The sequence below is a fragment of the Sorex fumeus genome, unplaced genomic scaffold (assembly GCF_029834395.1).
Source record: "Sorex fumeus unplaced genomic scaffold, SorFum_2.1 ptg000007l, whole genome shotgun sequence".
NCBI lineage: Eukaryota > Metazoa > Chordata > Mammalia > Eulipotyphla > Soricidae > Sorex > Sorex fumeus.
The window spans coordinates 6339724-6354097 of record NW_026606064.1 but is presented as its reverse complement, the minus strand read 5'-3'; the positions used below and the strand labels follow the sequence as shown (position 1 = coordinate 6354097).

Below are 14374 nucleotides of genomic sequence, written 5' to 3'. Positions count from 1 at the left end.
TAGCAGAGCTGTAGTTTGAGGAGAGAAAATAATCTGAACTCTGAAGTGAATATAATTCCCAGATGGTCAGGTAAAGGAATATGCTTAGCTAGACACACAAAGAAGGAATTGTTTATTCTTTATATGACCAGTAATATTGGATGAATATTTCAATGGATTCAAGAACATTTCGTGAGAAAATATTTACTGATGATTAAATGGCTAAGATTATACAATTTTATCTCTTCTTTTATAGTACTGTAGCACTGTCCTTCCGTTGTTCTTCGATTTGCTCGAGTGGGCACCAGTAACGTCTCCATTGTGAGACTTGTTGTTACTGATTTTGGCATATAGAATATGCCATGGGGAGCTTGCCAGGCTCTTCCATGTAGGTGGGATACTCTCGGTAGCTTGCCAGGCTCTTCAAGAGGGGCAGAGGAATCTAACCTAGGTCGGCCGCATGCAAGGAAAATGCCCTACCGAATGTGCTATGGCTCCAGCCCTGTTCTTTTATAAAGACATATAAAGTGAATGGTATGCAAGGAGAGACATTATATAAAATTTCCAAATATATTATATTATAATGTCGATCTACTGCCACTTGTATATATCTTTGTTTCACTTAATGTTAAAACTTGAATTTATGTTATTTTCATAGGACTTGTGCTATTACAAATTTTTTCTGATGCCAAAATAGGTAGGAAGAAAATTATAGCCAGTGGGGATATTAGAGAGGACAATTTCAAGGGCATAGTCCTAAGGGAATACAGAAGCCAGGGATAATGACCACAGGCATTGCTGAGTCATCTCTAGAGTGATACCATAACATTAAAGAACATGAACACTGAGAAAGGAAAGATGAGAAAAAGACAAATATGAGCAGAATAAGTTTCTTTGTCTGGGAGCATGTACAGCTAAAACTGATATCAAAGTGATTGTATAGATTGGTAGGCAGGACAATGATATGTCTTCTTGGAAAACTAATAACATTTAAAAATCTGGTATAAGATTGTATATTATGCCTACATGTTTGTTACATCTAAACAAACTATCCTGAATATGTAATAAAATTATCCTCAGGCAGACATAGAATGACTGCACTCATTTGTGGAATATAAAGTAACATAATAGGATATTAACACCTAAGGATAGTAGAGATAAGGGCCAGACAAATCACTCCACGGCTTGGATTGCATATTTACTATAGTATTAATACTATGATTTTGAAGTACAGTGTTAACCTCGCCTCACTCTTCAAAATATCCAAGACCCTCCACCAGTAACCTTTTGTTACACCCAGTCTCCTCATAATTCTCCACTACTTATTCATCCTCCCTCCGAAATCCCCACTCCAATCCCACTCTCAAAGGCCATTCTTATTATATCCAGTTACAGATTTGAATCTTTCAAACTTTAATTAGTAAAAGTAAGTAAGTAAAGGCCCTCCCGTTGATCATCGATTTGCTCGAGCGGGCCCAGTAACGTCTCCATTGGAGACTTTGTTGTTACTGTGTCTGGCATGTCGAATACGTCATGGGGAGCTTGCCAGGCTCTGCCATGCGGGTGAGATACTCTTGGTAGCTTGCAGGGCTCTCTGAGAGGGGCGGAGGAATCGAACTCGGTCGGCCATGTTGGCTGTGTGCAAGGCAAACGCCCTACCGCTGTGCTATCGCTCCAGCCCCAACTTTAATTAGTATCATCAAATAATAAGGTGAAGTAGAACGGCGGAATTTGAAACTAGGTATATTTGAATTTTTAAATGATATTCTCTCATCTAATATAAATATAAGATGATCACTTCTAAATCATAACCTTTACTATTGACAATTTTATTTTGAACTGATGAAATAACTGTATAAGTAAAGGAGAATTTTTCTTAATACATTTTTGTTAGCAGCAATTTGCAAGTGAATTAGAATTTATTGCTCAGGCATTGTGGCATTGTTTTTGAATGTTCCCTACCCTGGAAACACAAAAGCCAATAATCTCATTATTATTTTATTTAACAACAAAATAAACTGTATCAACATATATTTAGTAGAACCTATTTTTTATCAGTATTGCTTTTTATAAGGTTTAAGTAACGATAAAAATATGAAATCCTGATTCTTATAATAAACATAAATTTTTATTATTACATAAATATAACATATACATATAAACATAATATTTTAATACATTATCCATATTGCAGGTGAATATACGATCATTCTTTGAAGTCTCTGGGAAATGAAGTAAAATATGGCAGTGATTCTCTCATAATGGAAAAACAAGATTTCTGGAGTTTAGTTGACATTATGTGAGAGAGAATGATACTTTTTACTGGTAAGGGCTTATAAACAACATTTTAATATTTTCCACTTAGAAAAAAGAATTGAGTCACATCATTATAGTTCTGTGGTATACATACACGTAAACAAAAGCTGTTTGTGAACACTTATTAGTTTTTAAAAAAAAAGAAAGTCATATAAAATTGAAATATATATACTTTCGGATTTATACTTGATCATATAAAGCAACATTGTATAAATTAGCAATTAGTTAATAAGGCTCCAACATCTAATTTAATTTCAATGTATTGTTTTCTTGTGATCTTTATAAACTGTGACTGTATTGGGGTCATTACCTTCTGATTCTACATCCTAATCATGATACTTCTTTCAAAAAAGTAGAGAAAATAGAAGACTTCAATCTCTATAGGTGGATGAAGATAGAACAAATTCTTTCGCTCATATATTTGCTCAAAAAAAACCCATAATCTTGATCCATTGGAAAAGGTTTGGATTAATTTTTTGATATGCCACCATACTGTTTTCAGTAAAGGTAGAATCAGGATATATTTTTGCCAACTGAAATTAAGGTTTCTTTTGCATTTCATCTAGCCAAAACTGGCTGCTTTTGAGTTCTTTCATTGTAGGTCATCCTGTCTGTTCTAATCCTGTTGACTTGGATTTCTCTGACAATTGATGTGCTGAGAACTTTCTCAGATGCCTATTTGCCCTCAGTGTATCTTTGAAAAGGATTGTCTTCACAGTTTTTCTCCTCTATTTTTTTTAAAACTTAGTTGATTGAGGTTCTGTAATTTATAATGATATTAATTATGGTTTTCCATTCACTTATCACCAGTGAACTCACCTCCTTTCCCCGCATGTATCCCAAGGTCAACCCTTCAAAACTCAATTGTGTGGATCAATTCTCCTGCTGACTGTGTTTCCTTTGGCCCTTTGTTGCTACCTTATTGTATTAAATACCTCATATATTCTTTATTCAATTATTTTTGTTGTTATGGGGCACACCCAGCGATGCTCAGGAATCACTCCTGGAGATGTGGTGCTAGGGCACTGTATGGGATGTTGAGGATATAGAACCCAGATCAGCCAAGTTCAACGAACGTGCCTTGCTCACTGCACTCTCCAGCCCCTCTACTAAGTTTTTGATGAAGTTATTGGCTTTGTTTTAGTTGTTCAGTTTTGTGATTGCTTTATATATTTCAAATTAGCCAATTTCTAGATGCAAGCTGAGCAAATATTTTCACCCTTTCTTTATTTTTGACTTTATGTTCTGGCAGTTATTTATTTTGTAGTGTGAAATCTTTTTGAATTGACATAGACCCAGTTGCTTAATTTTGCTTTGTTGTACTTGTCAATGAATTAAAATCAGCAAAGACATCCAAAGACAACTTTGGAGAATATTTCCTAATTTTCTTGACATATTTTATCAATTTAAGTCAAAGTAACTGCCTTTACTCCACTAAATTAACTCTACGGTGTAAGATAGGCATCCAGATTCACTTGATCATGGAATATAGCCACTTGAAAATAATGTTGAAATAAGTTCATTATTACTTACTGAAATTTTTGCATCTATATGAGGGTATTAGTTTGCAATTTTGTTTTTAACTGATATATTTAATTTTTATATCAGATTAATGTTAACCTCATAAAATTATGAATTATATTTTGAAATTATCATAAGAATGAAAAGTATATTTCAACACACCTGTACTTGTGCTGAGTCATGTGTCTATGTAACAATCACAATTTTTGTATAGCTTATCCTTTGTTGTAGGAAATGCATAATTTAATTTACATTAAAGGTCATATCAATTCATATTTTAAAGAAATTACTGAGTGAGAGACATGATTCTTTAAGCAATGCACAATGTTGTCCTTATTATTTTTAACTTTTTGTAGTTAGTTATCACGTTCTCCTGATCATGAAAGCATGCAAATCATCGTCTTAGTAATGTGGTACTATTATAAATTACAGTTTTCCTTTCATCTGAACTAGGGAGTACTTCAGAATCCCTCTTATTGATTTGGAAGATCACCCTGCTACTGATTGATCAGAGGTAATGATTGAAATCAAAGCATTTCTTAAATTCATCACATGTGGGCATACCCCTATCTAGAAACTCAGGTTATCTATTTAATAACATATCCTTCCCATTTGGTCTGATCCTCCACTAACACCTTTTAACATATTGCTAATTTTATTGCCGATTATACATTCCTGGGGGGTTGGGTTGAGGCAAAACCTGGCAGAGCTCGGGAGCTCATCCTGGGATGGTGCTCAGGGGTCATTTCTGGTGATCTTCAGGGAGACTAAATGCAGTATAAGGTATTGAACTGGGGTCAGCTGCATGCATGGCAAGTGCCTTAACCTCTGCAGTATCTTGACTATTACCAAATTGCAGAAGCACTAAAGAATAATCTTTCTATGGGTACACCAACTTTTGTATGTCTGTGATTATAAACTTGTCTGATGTGAGCCTATTATACTTCTAATTGCAGATCTATATGCTCACTGTGGTAACTTTGAATAATTTCTGGCAAATCATGAAAAATCAAAGTTTTGTAATTGAGTTTGTCCTCCTGGGACTATCACAGAATCCAGATATTCAGAAAATGTTATTTGTTCTATTTCTGTTCATCTATATTGCAACTGTAAGTGGCAATGTGCTGATTGTGGTGACCATCCTGAGCAGTCCAGCACTCCTTGGGTCCCCAATGTACTTCTTCCTGGCTTTCCTGTCCTTCCTCGATGTGTGCATCTCCTCCATCGTTGCTCCAACCATGATTGGGAACTGTTTCTATGAGAAGAAAACCATCTCCTTTGCAGGTTGTTTGACACAACTTTTTGCAGGTCACTTCTTTGCTGGGGTAGAGTTGATAGTTCTTACAGCCATGGCTTTTGACCGCTATGTGGCCATCTGCAAACCCTTGCACTATTCTTCAATCATGAACTCAAGGCTCTGCGGAATTTTGATTGGAATAGCCTGGGCAGGGGGCTTTCTGCATTCGACTATACAGATTGTTTTTACTTCCCAGCTGCCTTTCTGTGGTCCCAATACCATTGATCACTTTATTTGTGACTTGTACCCGTTACTGAAGCTGGCCTGCACTAATACATACATCTTTGGCTTTTTTGTCATGGCCAATAGTGGCTTTATGTGCATTTTAATTTTCTGCTTATTGCTTGTGTCCTATGGTGTCATCTTGTGCTCTCTGAAAAATCATAGCACTGAAGGGCAGAGGAAAGCCCTCTCCACCTGTGGCTCTCACATTGCTGTTGTGGTTTTATTCTTTGTCCCGTGTATATTTGAGTATGCAAGGCCTCCTTCTTCTTTCTCCTTTGACAAAATGGTGGCAGTGTTTTGTACTGTCTTTCCACCTTTCTTCAATCCTTTGATTTACACTTTCAGGAACAAAGATGTGAAAAATGCCATGGGGAAATTGTGGGAGAGACTAATGGTCATTTTGATTACAGATAAATCACTAAATTGTAACAAAATTAAGTTGTAATGAAAAAGTCCATCATCTGAGACAAAAGCTATGGTGATATGCTCTTTGACAGAAGGGAAAATTATGGTGTAAAACCATTAATAATAGTGTCTTGAAAAATGTTTTCATTCTTGACTCATAGAAATCTTCATTATCAACTTACATCATTAAGGTTTAGTGTTGAGTTGTGCCATTTATAATTTAATGATAAAAACATAAATATTTTTCATTTGTTTCATGATTTGGTCTTTGAATAACCTCTGCAGAGGTAAGAAAAAACTGTTAGAAATTATGAATTAAATTTACTCAAACTATTTCAAATTACCTTGCATTTAGGGAATGGATAGGGACTTTTAAGTTTGAAAATGTTTTATGCTGACTCTTCTGATAAATTGAATGGTTGTGTACTCATTGTATCTTGTTAAAAGTGTTAATGCAAAGCATTTAAAGATTAAGAAAAAGTAATAGAAGTTTTATAAACCTTCACAAGTCTCAATATAAAGTTATATTAGCTCTACAAGCATCTTTCTCAGGAAAGAGATATTTTTAATGGGCTAGAGTGCATGTATTGAATACAATTTCTTTTAATCTCAGAACCTTCTAGGTTCCCTGAATACTCCTCAGCTGTGACTCCCCGAAAATTGGTTCTGTAGACCCTGAACACTAGCAATATACACCACAGAATAGAACCCAAAAGACAGCAACACAAACATGAAATAATATATTTTTGTATGTGCATGGCAATTATGGCAACATGACATTTAGTTTAGCCATGTTTCTAAGCAACTAGAAGACAGAAAGATAGTTATACATGGTACAGAGACTTTAACATGAACTTTTCAACAGATAAAAAGACAAAATCAATATGGAAGCTGCAATTCTAAATGAGTATTTAAAAATAGTGGGATTAATAGACATGTATAGGATCCTCTAACCCTCAAAGTCACACAACTCAGTCCTGTGGGATATCTCCAAAATATATCACATCCTGAGACACAAAACAAATAGAAGACATGGAAAGTTCCTTTCCAATACTCTGTAGGTGACAATTAGCCCAGATTATATAGGACCAATACAGTTGGTGATGTAGGCAAATATATTCGGGAAGACCTCCCCAACCCCCTCAGTGGAATTCTTAGAGTGTAGTAAATCCACCTGGCCCTAAGGCTGTTCAGACCCACTTTGTGAGCACAGGAATTAAGACCTTTTAAGACCTTTACCTGGAGGTAGCCTAGATCAGCTAAATCTGGTCACAAACTCCAGATACCTTTCAGTGGGAACAAAGGCCAGGGAAGGATTTTGAAAGAGGACCATCAACTACTCCCAACTCTACCCCCTTGGCAACTCCTCTAGCAATGGATCCCCCCCCCCACCTGCTTTTTGTGTTACACCCGGCTATGCTCAAGGGTTACTCCTGGTTTTGCACTCAGGAATTACTCCTGGCGGTGCTCAGGGGACCATTTGGGATGCTGGAAACTACCCGCTATGCTATCACTCCAGCACCCCTGGCAGTGGATTCTGACCTGGCTAGAAACACCCACTTGGGACAAGTTGAAGAAACCTATAAACATTCCCTTGAACAAAGGAGAGGCGAGCATATGGTGCCTGGGCCCATGTAGTGCTTGTGCCCACTTGGCTGCACACTTGTGGCAGCCAAGCGTATGTGTCTTCAGCATCTCCCCTCTTGGGATGTGTCCTGGAGGTCTCTCCATTTTGGAGAAGCCCGTGTTCTCTCTTGAACATGTTGCTCTCCCTCTTCCTTTCTCTCCCCCCTTCTCCTTCCTAAAAGCCTCTAAATAAAATCTGTTTTATTTTACTGATCATCTACTCATGAAATTCCTTTCTGCAAGAGAAAAGAAAATGACATGGAAACCCTGGGTAAGGCCTAGGACTTTCCTGCAAAGAGCAATTGCTCACTCAGTCTGAGCCTGCGGCTGCCCAAAAAATCTGGTAGTGGGATTAACTCCTGTGCTGAGAATGGACGTCAGGTGTGATTTAACTGCCACCTTGTGGAGTGGGCGGGTCTCGGGTCTCGATGTCCAAGGTCTGCAGGGGCTCCTTGCAGACTTTGTCAGCCCATATGGTCCTACGGTAGCAGGGGCAATCAGGAAAAGTGATCATCTCTTGGGCTCACATGAGTCACTACGCAGAGGTCCATCAGCTTCGATGGCAGTGAGTGAATGGAGAATCCTGCTGGATCCTGGGCTCACTTGGAGGTGATTGACTGCAGATGCGAAGACACTTCAGCTAGGGTCAAATACCTGGAAATGTGACCACTGGGTGGCAGCAGGGACAGAGTGTCTACCTTGTTCCAGCTGAAGCTAAACTTGTGGCCTCATAGTCAAAATATCAAGCTAATTGGACCCTTAATTCTTGTCCAATGATGGGACTTTACCCCCATCCAGAGAAAATGTTTATAAAGCCAGAGTACTCTGCAGAAGAGAAACATAAGCGTATGCTAAAGCCTTTAATTTTAGATTCCTTAAACACTCTGCCTTCCTTGAGCTAGATAAAGGTTTCCTCCTCCAAGGTCTAATAATTTAAGTAGTTCTCTAAAGTATCTGATTTTATTTTTAGATTGATAACTCTGAAGCCAATAAACCTTATAGAGACAGAGTCTGTGCCCTTTTGTCAGCATGAAATTACTTAAAGACTAAAGATGGACCTTCACCTAATTATCCCCTTAAAGATTTAAGCAGGTGATATCCCTAGGGGTAAGGAATGTTGCAGACCATAGATGAGGGAGCCCTGGTTATGAATTTTGGGAGATAATTAAACTTAAGGGGAAATTTCCCACTCCAGAAGTAAGCCGAAAGGCATGGAGACCACATTCCTTTGAGATGCAAATCCTGATCTTTTTGGAGCTGCAGCAAGTCACATCCACCCAGATGCAGATACAGAGGCCCCACCCAAAGAAGGGTAGGTTCTCCTAGGGCAGGAGAGGCCATGGAATAATGGAAAGGTGATGTTAAGACTATGGAAGGACAGTCAAGAGCTCAAGGAAACACCCATATTAACTTTGTTGTGTGGAGTACCCAGATTTATGTGTGCAGAGAACTGCAGACTGAGATAATTTAGAAAAACACTGGTCACTGCTTCTTTCTCTTTCTGTCTCTCTCTCATTCTTTCTTTCACTCTGTCTCACATACACACACATTCACACACCACAAGCACACACGTATGCACATGCATACACAAACACACACATATGTCGCTGTTCCTGCATGTGTGTGGTCACCAGCCTGTCCTCGATGACTTGAGGGTTCCCTGGGTGCATTTGGGGCTTAATCACTGTCCCCCCTGTGCCCTGGGTAGTCAATGGCAACAGTAAAAGGAAGGAGGGAATGGGGACAATGGGCTGGTTGGTGGCCATTTATTCAAGTCTCACAAAATTAATTATAGAAAAGTCAGGAAGGGTTGAGGGGGTAGTGATTAAACATAGGTGTGGTTGAACATTATCATAAACAAGCAATAGATTCTCTTCCTTCAGGAGAATTAGGGAATTAATTAGGGAATTAACTCAAGGACAAAATCTTAACTTGATGAAAGCACTCTAGCTTCCTGCTAGGAGATTCGCCCAAGGACTGAATTCCATCTAAGGGTGTACTTGAAAATCTAGTAAAATTCAGCAATTCATATTTTTCATATAATTTTGAAAATGATACGTACCTAAAGGTTAAAATTGGATTCCAGAAAAATCATATTATTTGGATAATGACAAATTCTAATTAGAATTTTTTAGTGATAGCATAGTGGGTAAGGCATTTGCCATATATGCATCTGACCCGGGTTCGATTCCTCCTTCCCTATTAGAGACCCTGGAAAGCTACTGAGAATATCCTGCCCCCATGGCAGAGTCTGGCAAGCTACCTGTGGCGTGCTCGATATGCCAAAAACTGTAACAAAAGAGGCTTCACTTCGTGTGCCTGGAGCAAGAAGATGCCATTGGGCTACACTAGCAAACGACAGAGATGAATGAAAACATTACTGGCGCCCTCTCTAACAATGGGATGACAGGTGACAAGTGATATAAGTGATTGTTTCCCAAATAGAAAGGAAGTCAATTGCGGGTTTGGGAGATATGGTGAAGGAAATTCTCTAAGGTTTATAATAATCAGAAACTAAAAAACATGACAATAAGAAAGCCTAAACATTTCTGGGGCACCTCTAGCACTTTAAATGGTATGGATATTAGTTATGGAAAGATCAAAGAATCTTCAAGAAGAAAAATGAGAATGACTTTCATTTCATAATTGTGTGTGAAATATAATTGTGTATGAAATATAAATATTAAAGCAACCATAGATCATGGGTAATAGTAGGTGTACAATATGGTCTCTGTGAAAGTTTAATAGTGCCATAAAATGAATATAAATTTATATATTAGGTCATACTATGCAAAATAACTACACTGAATTGTCAATTAGAACTGCTAATCTTACTTTTTAAATTTCAAGCTTACATTCTGTCTGTTGATGCTACTTCAAAAACATGCAGATAGCAATAGGTCATAAATTTTTTCACTTATACATACTACGTATGTCCAAAATAATCCAAAATAATATTTGACTCTCAAGTTCAAAACTTTTCACTATTTTCTGGGAAAGGACACTGAATTTATGTGGTTTCTTAAAGATTAAAAATAAACAAAGATTGATATAAAATCTAAACAATTATTAAATTATTTAAATAATACTTGGGCGAATTTAGGGCCACATGAATTATCCTTTGCTCAGGATAATTCCTGGCAATACTTGGGGAACTATATGCAATTATGGGGATCAAACTCGGGTGAAAGGGCAATTGGGAGATTATAATGGGTACAATATATAGTGCGTATAATACATAGTGCCTTGTGTTTAGTAGACCTTTTTAAAAATGTTCAATCTCATATGGTCTACAGAGCAGCACTAGGAATAAGCCTTGAGTCCAGAGCTAGGAGTAAACCCTGAGCACAGCTAGCTGTAGCCTAAAAACCAAAAAAAATGGTAGTCAGTCACATGCAAAGCAAGCCCCTTGCCCTTTGTACTATCTCTCTGGTTCTTACAACTTTTATTTTTAATTTGTAACTATGTATCTCATAGTGATTCAATAGAAAAAAACCAAAAAACACAAATTAAAAATAAAAGTCGTACGAACCAGAGAGTTCTTACAGAATGTAAAGAAGTTGTTCATGACTGGGTTTCAGTCACAGGATATTCCAATAACCGTCCTTTCACCATTATATGTTTCTCAGCAAAATGTTCCCAATTTCCTTCCCACCACCACCTCCATTCTACACTACCATCTCTATGAAATCACCCGTATGAAATTGATAGTTGTAAATCATCACTCTGAACAAAACTTGAGTGTCAAATATAGGTAAAATGATGTACCTGCTTTGCCAAGAAGGAGAGAGAGAGAGAGAGAGAGAGACAGACAGACAGAGACAGAGACAGAGACACAGAGAGACACAGACAGAGACATAGAGATAAGTTCTACATGTTTTAATTATTTTTTAATAAAAATAATTGTTCTGGTTGTTGAGATTTGAGCCATTCCATTTTCTGCTTACTCCTGGCTCTGTGTTCAGGCCTCACACCTGATGTAGCTCAGGGGACAATATTGGGTGTTGGTGATAAAACCTTGATCTGCTGCATGCACAACAAACGCCCTAATCACGCTACCATCTCTCCATTTCAAAATTTATGGAATATTCTTTTTCTGAAACATTGTTCAATTGATACTTCTAAAAATGAGGAGGCAGGAATGTGATGATTTGTGACAAACTATTAATAAAACAACGGAATCAGCATAAACTTATGTTTAAGTAAGTTTAATGTGCACAGAAGGAGTGCTAGTTCCAAATCGCTGTCTCGTAAGAACTAGAGGTCCAGAATTAATGTCTTCAGTTCTATTGCTGAGACAAACTTGTCAAACATCCCCCCTCAAGGAATGTGGCCCAGACCATTTGGCTCTTCTGTGTTGAGTCATGAGAAATTGCAAAGAATGGAAAACACACTTGCCCCCAATTTTTTAGTCCATAGAAATGAAATTCCTCCTTGCTATTATTCTCCTTTACTTCAACTCTATGTCCACTCTTGGAATTTGAATAAACAAAAATTGTTGGAGTATAAATAGAGAGACTGAATCATCTAAGTATGACCACATTCTGAAGTCACCAGGTGAGCTATGGCCTGGATTTCAATCACACCATGCATTACATCAGACTATAGTGAACTTGAATTTCTTCTTTTCCTAAAAACACTGATAAACAAACATTCCTTTTTCTATGGAAAAAGTACCTTAGCTTTAAAGTTTGGGTTTCTAAGACCAGGAAATAAGAATAATGAAACAATAATTAAATCATAATTTGGTTAATCCACACTTATTTGTCTAAATAAAAGATATTCTTCTTAATAAGAACATGTTAACATTGTAATCCCCATATTTTCTTTCAAATTGATGCTGATCCTTACGCCAGAATTTATTTAGTGTATGCAAATCTAGTTTCATCCTTATTCAACAAAGACACTATATTCTATCAGTGTATACCTAAAACTTTAATCCTGATGGGAATGGAAGATCTTGAACCTAGGAGTAGTTAAAAGAAGATATAAAGAAAACAATTTAAGTCCTAATCAGTTAGGGACAAAACTATCACAAACTCTTGATGAAAGAAAACCAGAGTCTATAATTTTGGAAAATCATATTGTTGGGAAAATCCCAATGGGGTGGTTCTGGGGGGAACTGTCAAGAAATTATAGGTTCATGATGTCTCACAGAAACCTATTTAAATTATAATTGGTAATAATGAGAATGTTTTTTATTTCTCCCCCTCTTAAACCATATTGAAGACTGTCCTGGACAAAAATTGAGAAGCATTCTCCACTTCATCAGTCCAAGATGTTCTTCGACTTTCTCTTAGGTGTAGAATTAGGACTTGGAATCAGACTTCAAAATGGATGTTCTACAACATCTAATAGGATATTACCTAGCATCACTAGAACTCTAAAGAAACTGACACAAGGTGAGACCGACAATTTATATTTCCTTGTTTTCGAGAAATATTTCAAGTTGTGATGTCAGACTAAGATCTATCAATGTTGTATTCCTGTTTTAAGACTCTTGGGTTAATCTCTCACTTAATTATGTATACTAGAATTACCCATATAGCATATCTCTCTAGATTCTTGAATAAGCCATATAACATATCTCTCCAGATTCTTTACATTTTATTGAGATTATACTATGGAACAACTAATAGTATTTAGATGTTTGTTATATATCTAGATTGAATAAGATTTTGGATTTAATAAGCACTCAACAAATATCAGATATTAGAATTCAGTCATTTTTGAGGGGAATGGAATATCTATAATTTCAAAAATTAAATATTTTCTCCTTTTTTTCATTTGCTAGTTTAATATAAATTAGTAAAAATGCATGACAGATCTCAATTTACCTTAGCTCTCTTTTAGTATCTAAGCTATTCTCTCTAATACTGTCAGGCTTTTAGCTACCTATTCACACTCTTGTGTTTAAGATTTCTGAGACTCTATAAAGAATAATAAGTGTATGAGCATTGTGATTCAAGTGTGTTAACAATTTCAAAGCATTTAATAATTCCATAAAAATGCTCTCAAACTGCACAGGTAACACTTTACTGAAAGAAAGAATGGCATAAGTCATAGAGCAATTAAAACATGTCCATTCAGTTGGAAGATAGTACAGAGGGCTATGTGCTTGCCTTAGACATGGCTGGCCCCTTTGAACCTAGGCACCACATATGGCCCCTGAATCCAACCAGGTGTAGACCTTAAATACTGACATTTGTATTCCAATCCTCACCTCTCTGCAAAATTCCATTGAATTTTATTAAGTACATTTCTTATCACAGAAAATATTCATTTTTATAATTGCTGAGATATATTCAAATGGCAGGAGGAATCCTCTACATTAGTGCTAATTTTTTCTTAATTTCACTCTTAAATGAGCCAAATAAAGAAAACAGAAAGTGAAGTTACTTATGTCATCATAAGGATACAAGGGAAACAAAGAAAAGCATTTTTACAAATTTCAGTAATATTAATACTGTAGAAATTGAGATATTTAGATAAACCATAAGATATACCTTTTCAGTGGAGAAAAGTCTTAGTCTGAATCTGATGTGAACATAAATTTTGAGGTACTTAAATAAAGAAATAAGCTTAGCTAGGCACAAAAATATTAAATCCTTTATGGATTATACAGACAGCAGTAGTGGAAAAACCAGCTTATTTAAGGAACGTCACTAGGAATATACTTAATGGATAGATAATAATGGCTAGATAATAAAATAATTTAATTTATTTTTTAGAGTGACAGAAAAAATAAAATATGGATGCAAATATAAGTACACAGAAATTCACCTAAACATCTATTATTTGAATATAATGGAAAATAGTTTCAATTACAAGCTACAAACACATTTTCATAATTTTGAATGTTGCATGTACTTAGGAGTTGAAACTGAATTTTAATAGCTTAGAAGATTTATTCTATTAACTATGTTTTTGTTGCCTATAAGGATTTAAAGGAAATTATGGGCCATGGGAAAACTGGGACATAAACTTTCCAAGGCCATAGCCCCA

The 14374-nt window shown here is 36.4% G+C and overlaps 1 protein-coding gene across 1 annotated transcript; it reads left to right on the top strand.

The window, feature by feature from the left end:
- The first annotated feature begins 4817 nt into the window (after positions 1–4817).
- On the top strand, positions 4818–5783 carry LOC130042671 (olfactory receptor 4C15-like). Its single transcript, XM_056134821.1, has one exon. It carries the CDS (start codon positions 4818–4820, stop codon positions 5781–5783), a length of 966 nt encoding a protein of 321 aa, XP_055990796.1.
- The last annotated feature ends 8591 nt before the right edge of the window (positions 5784–14374 follow it).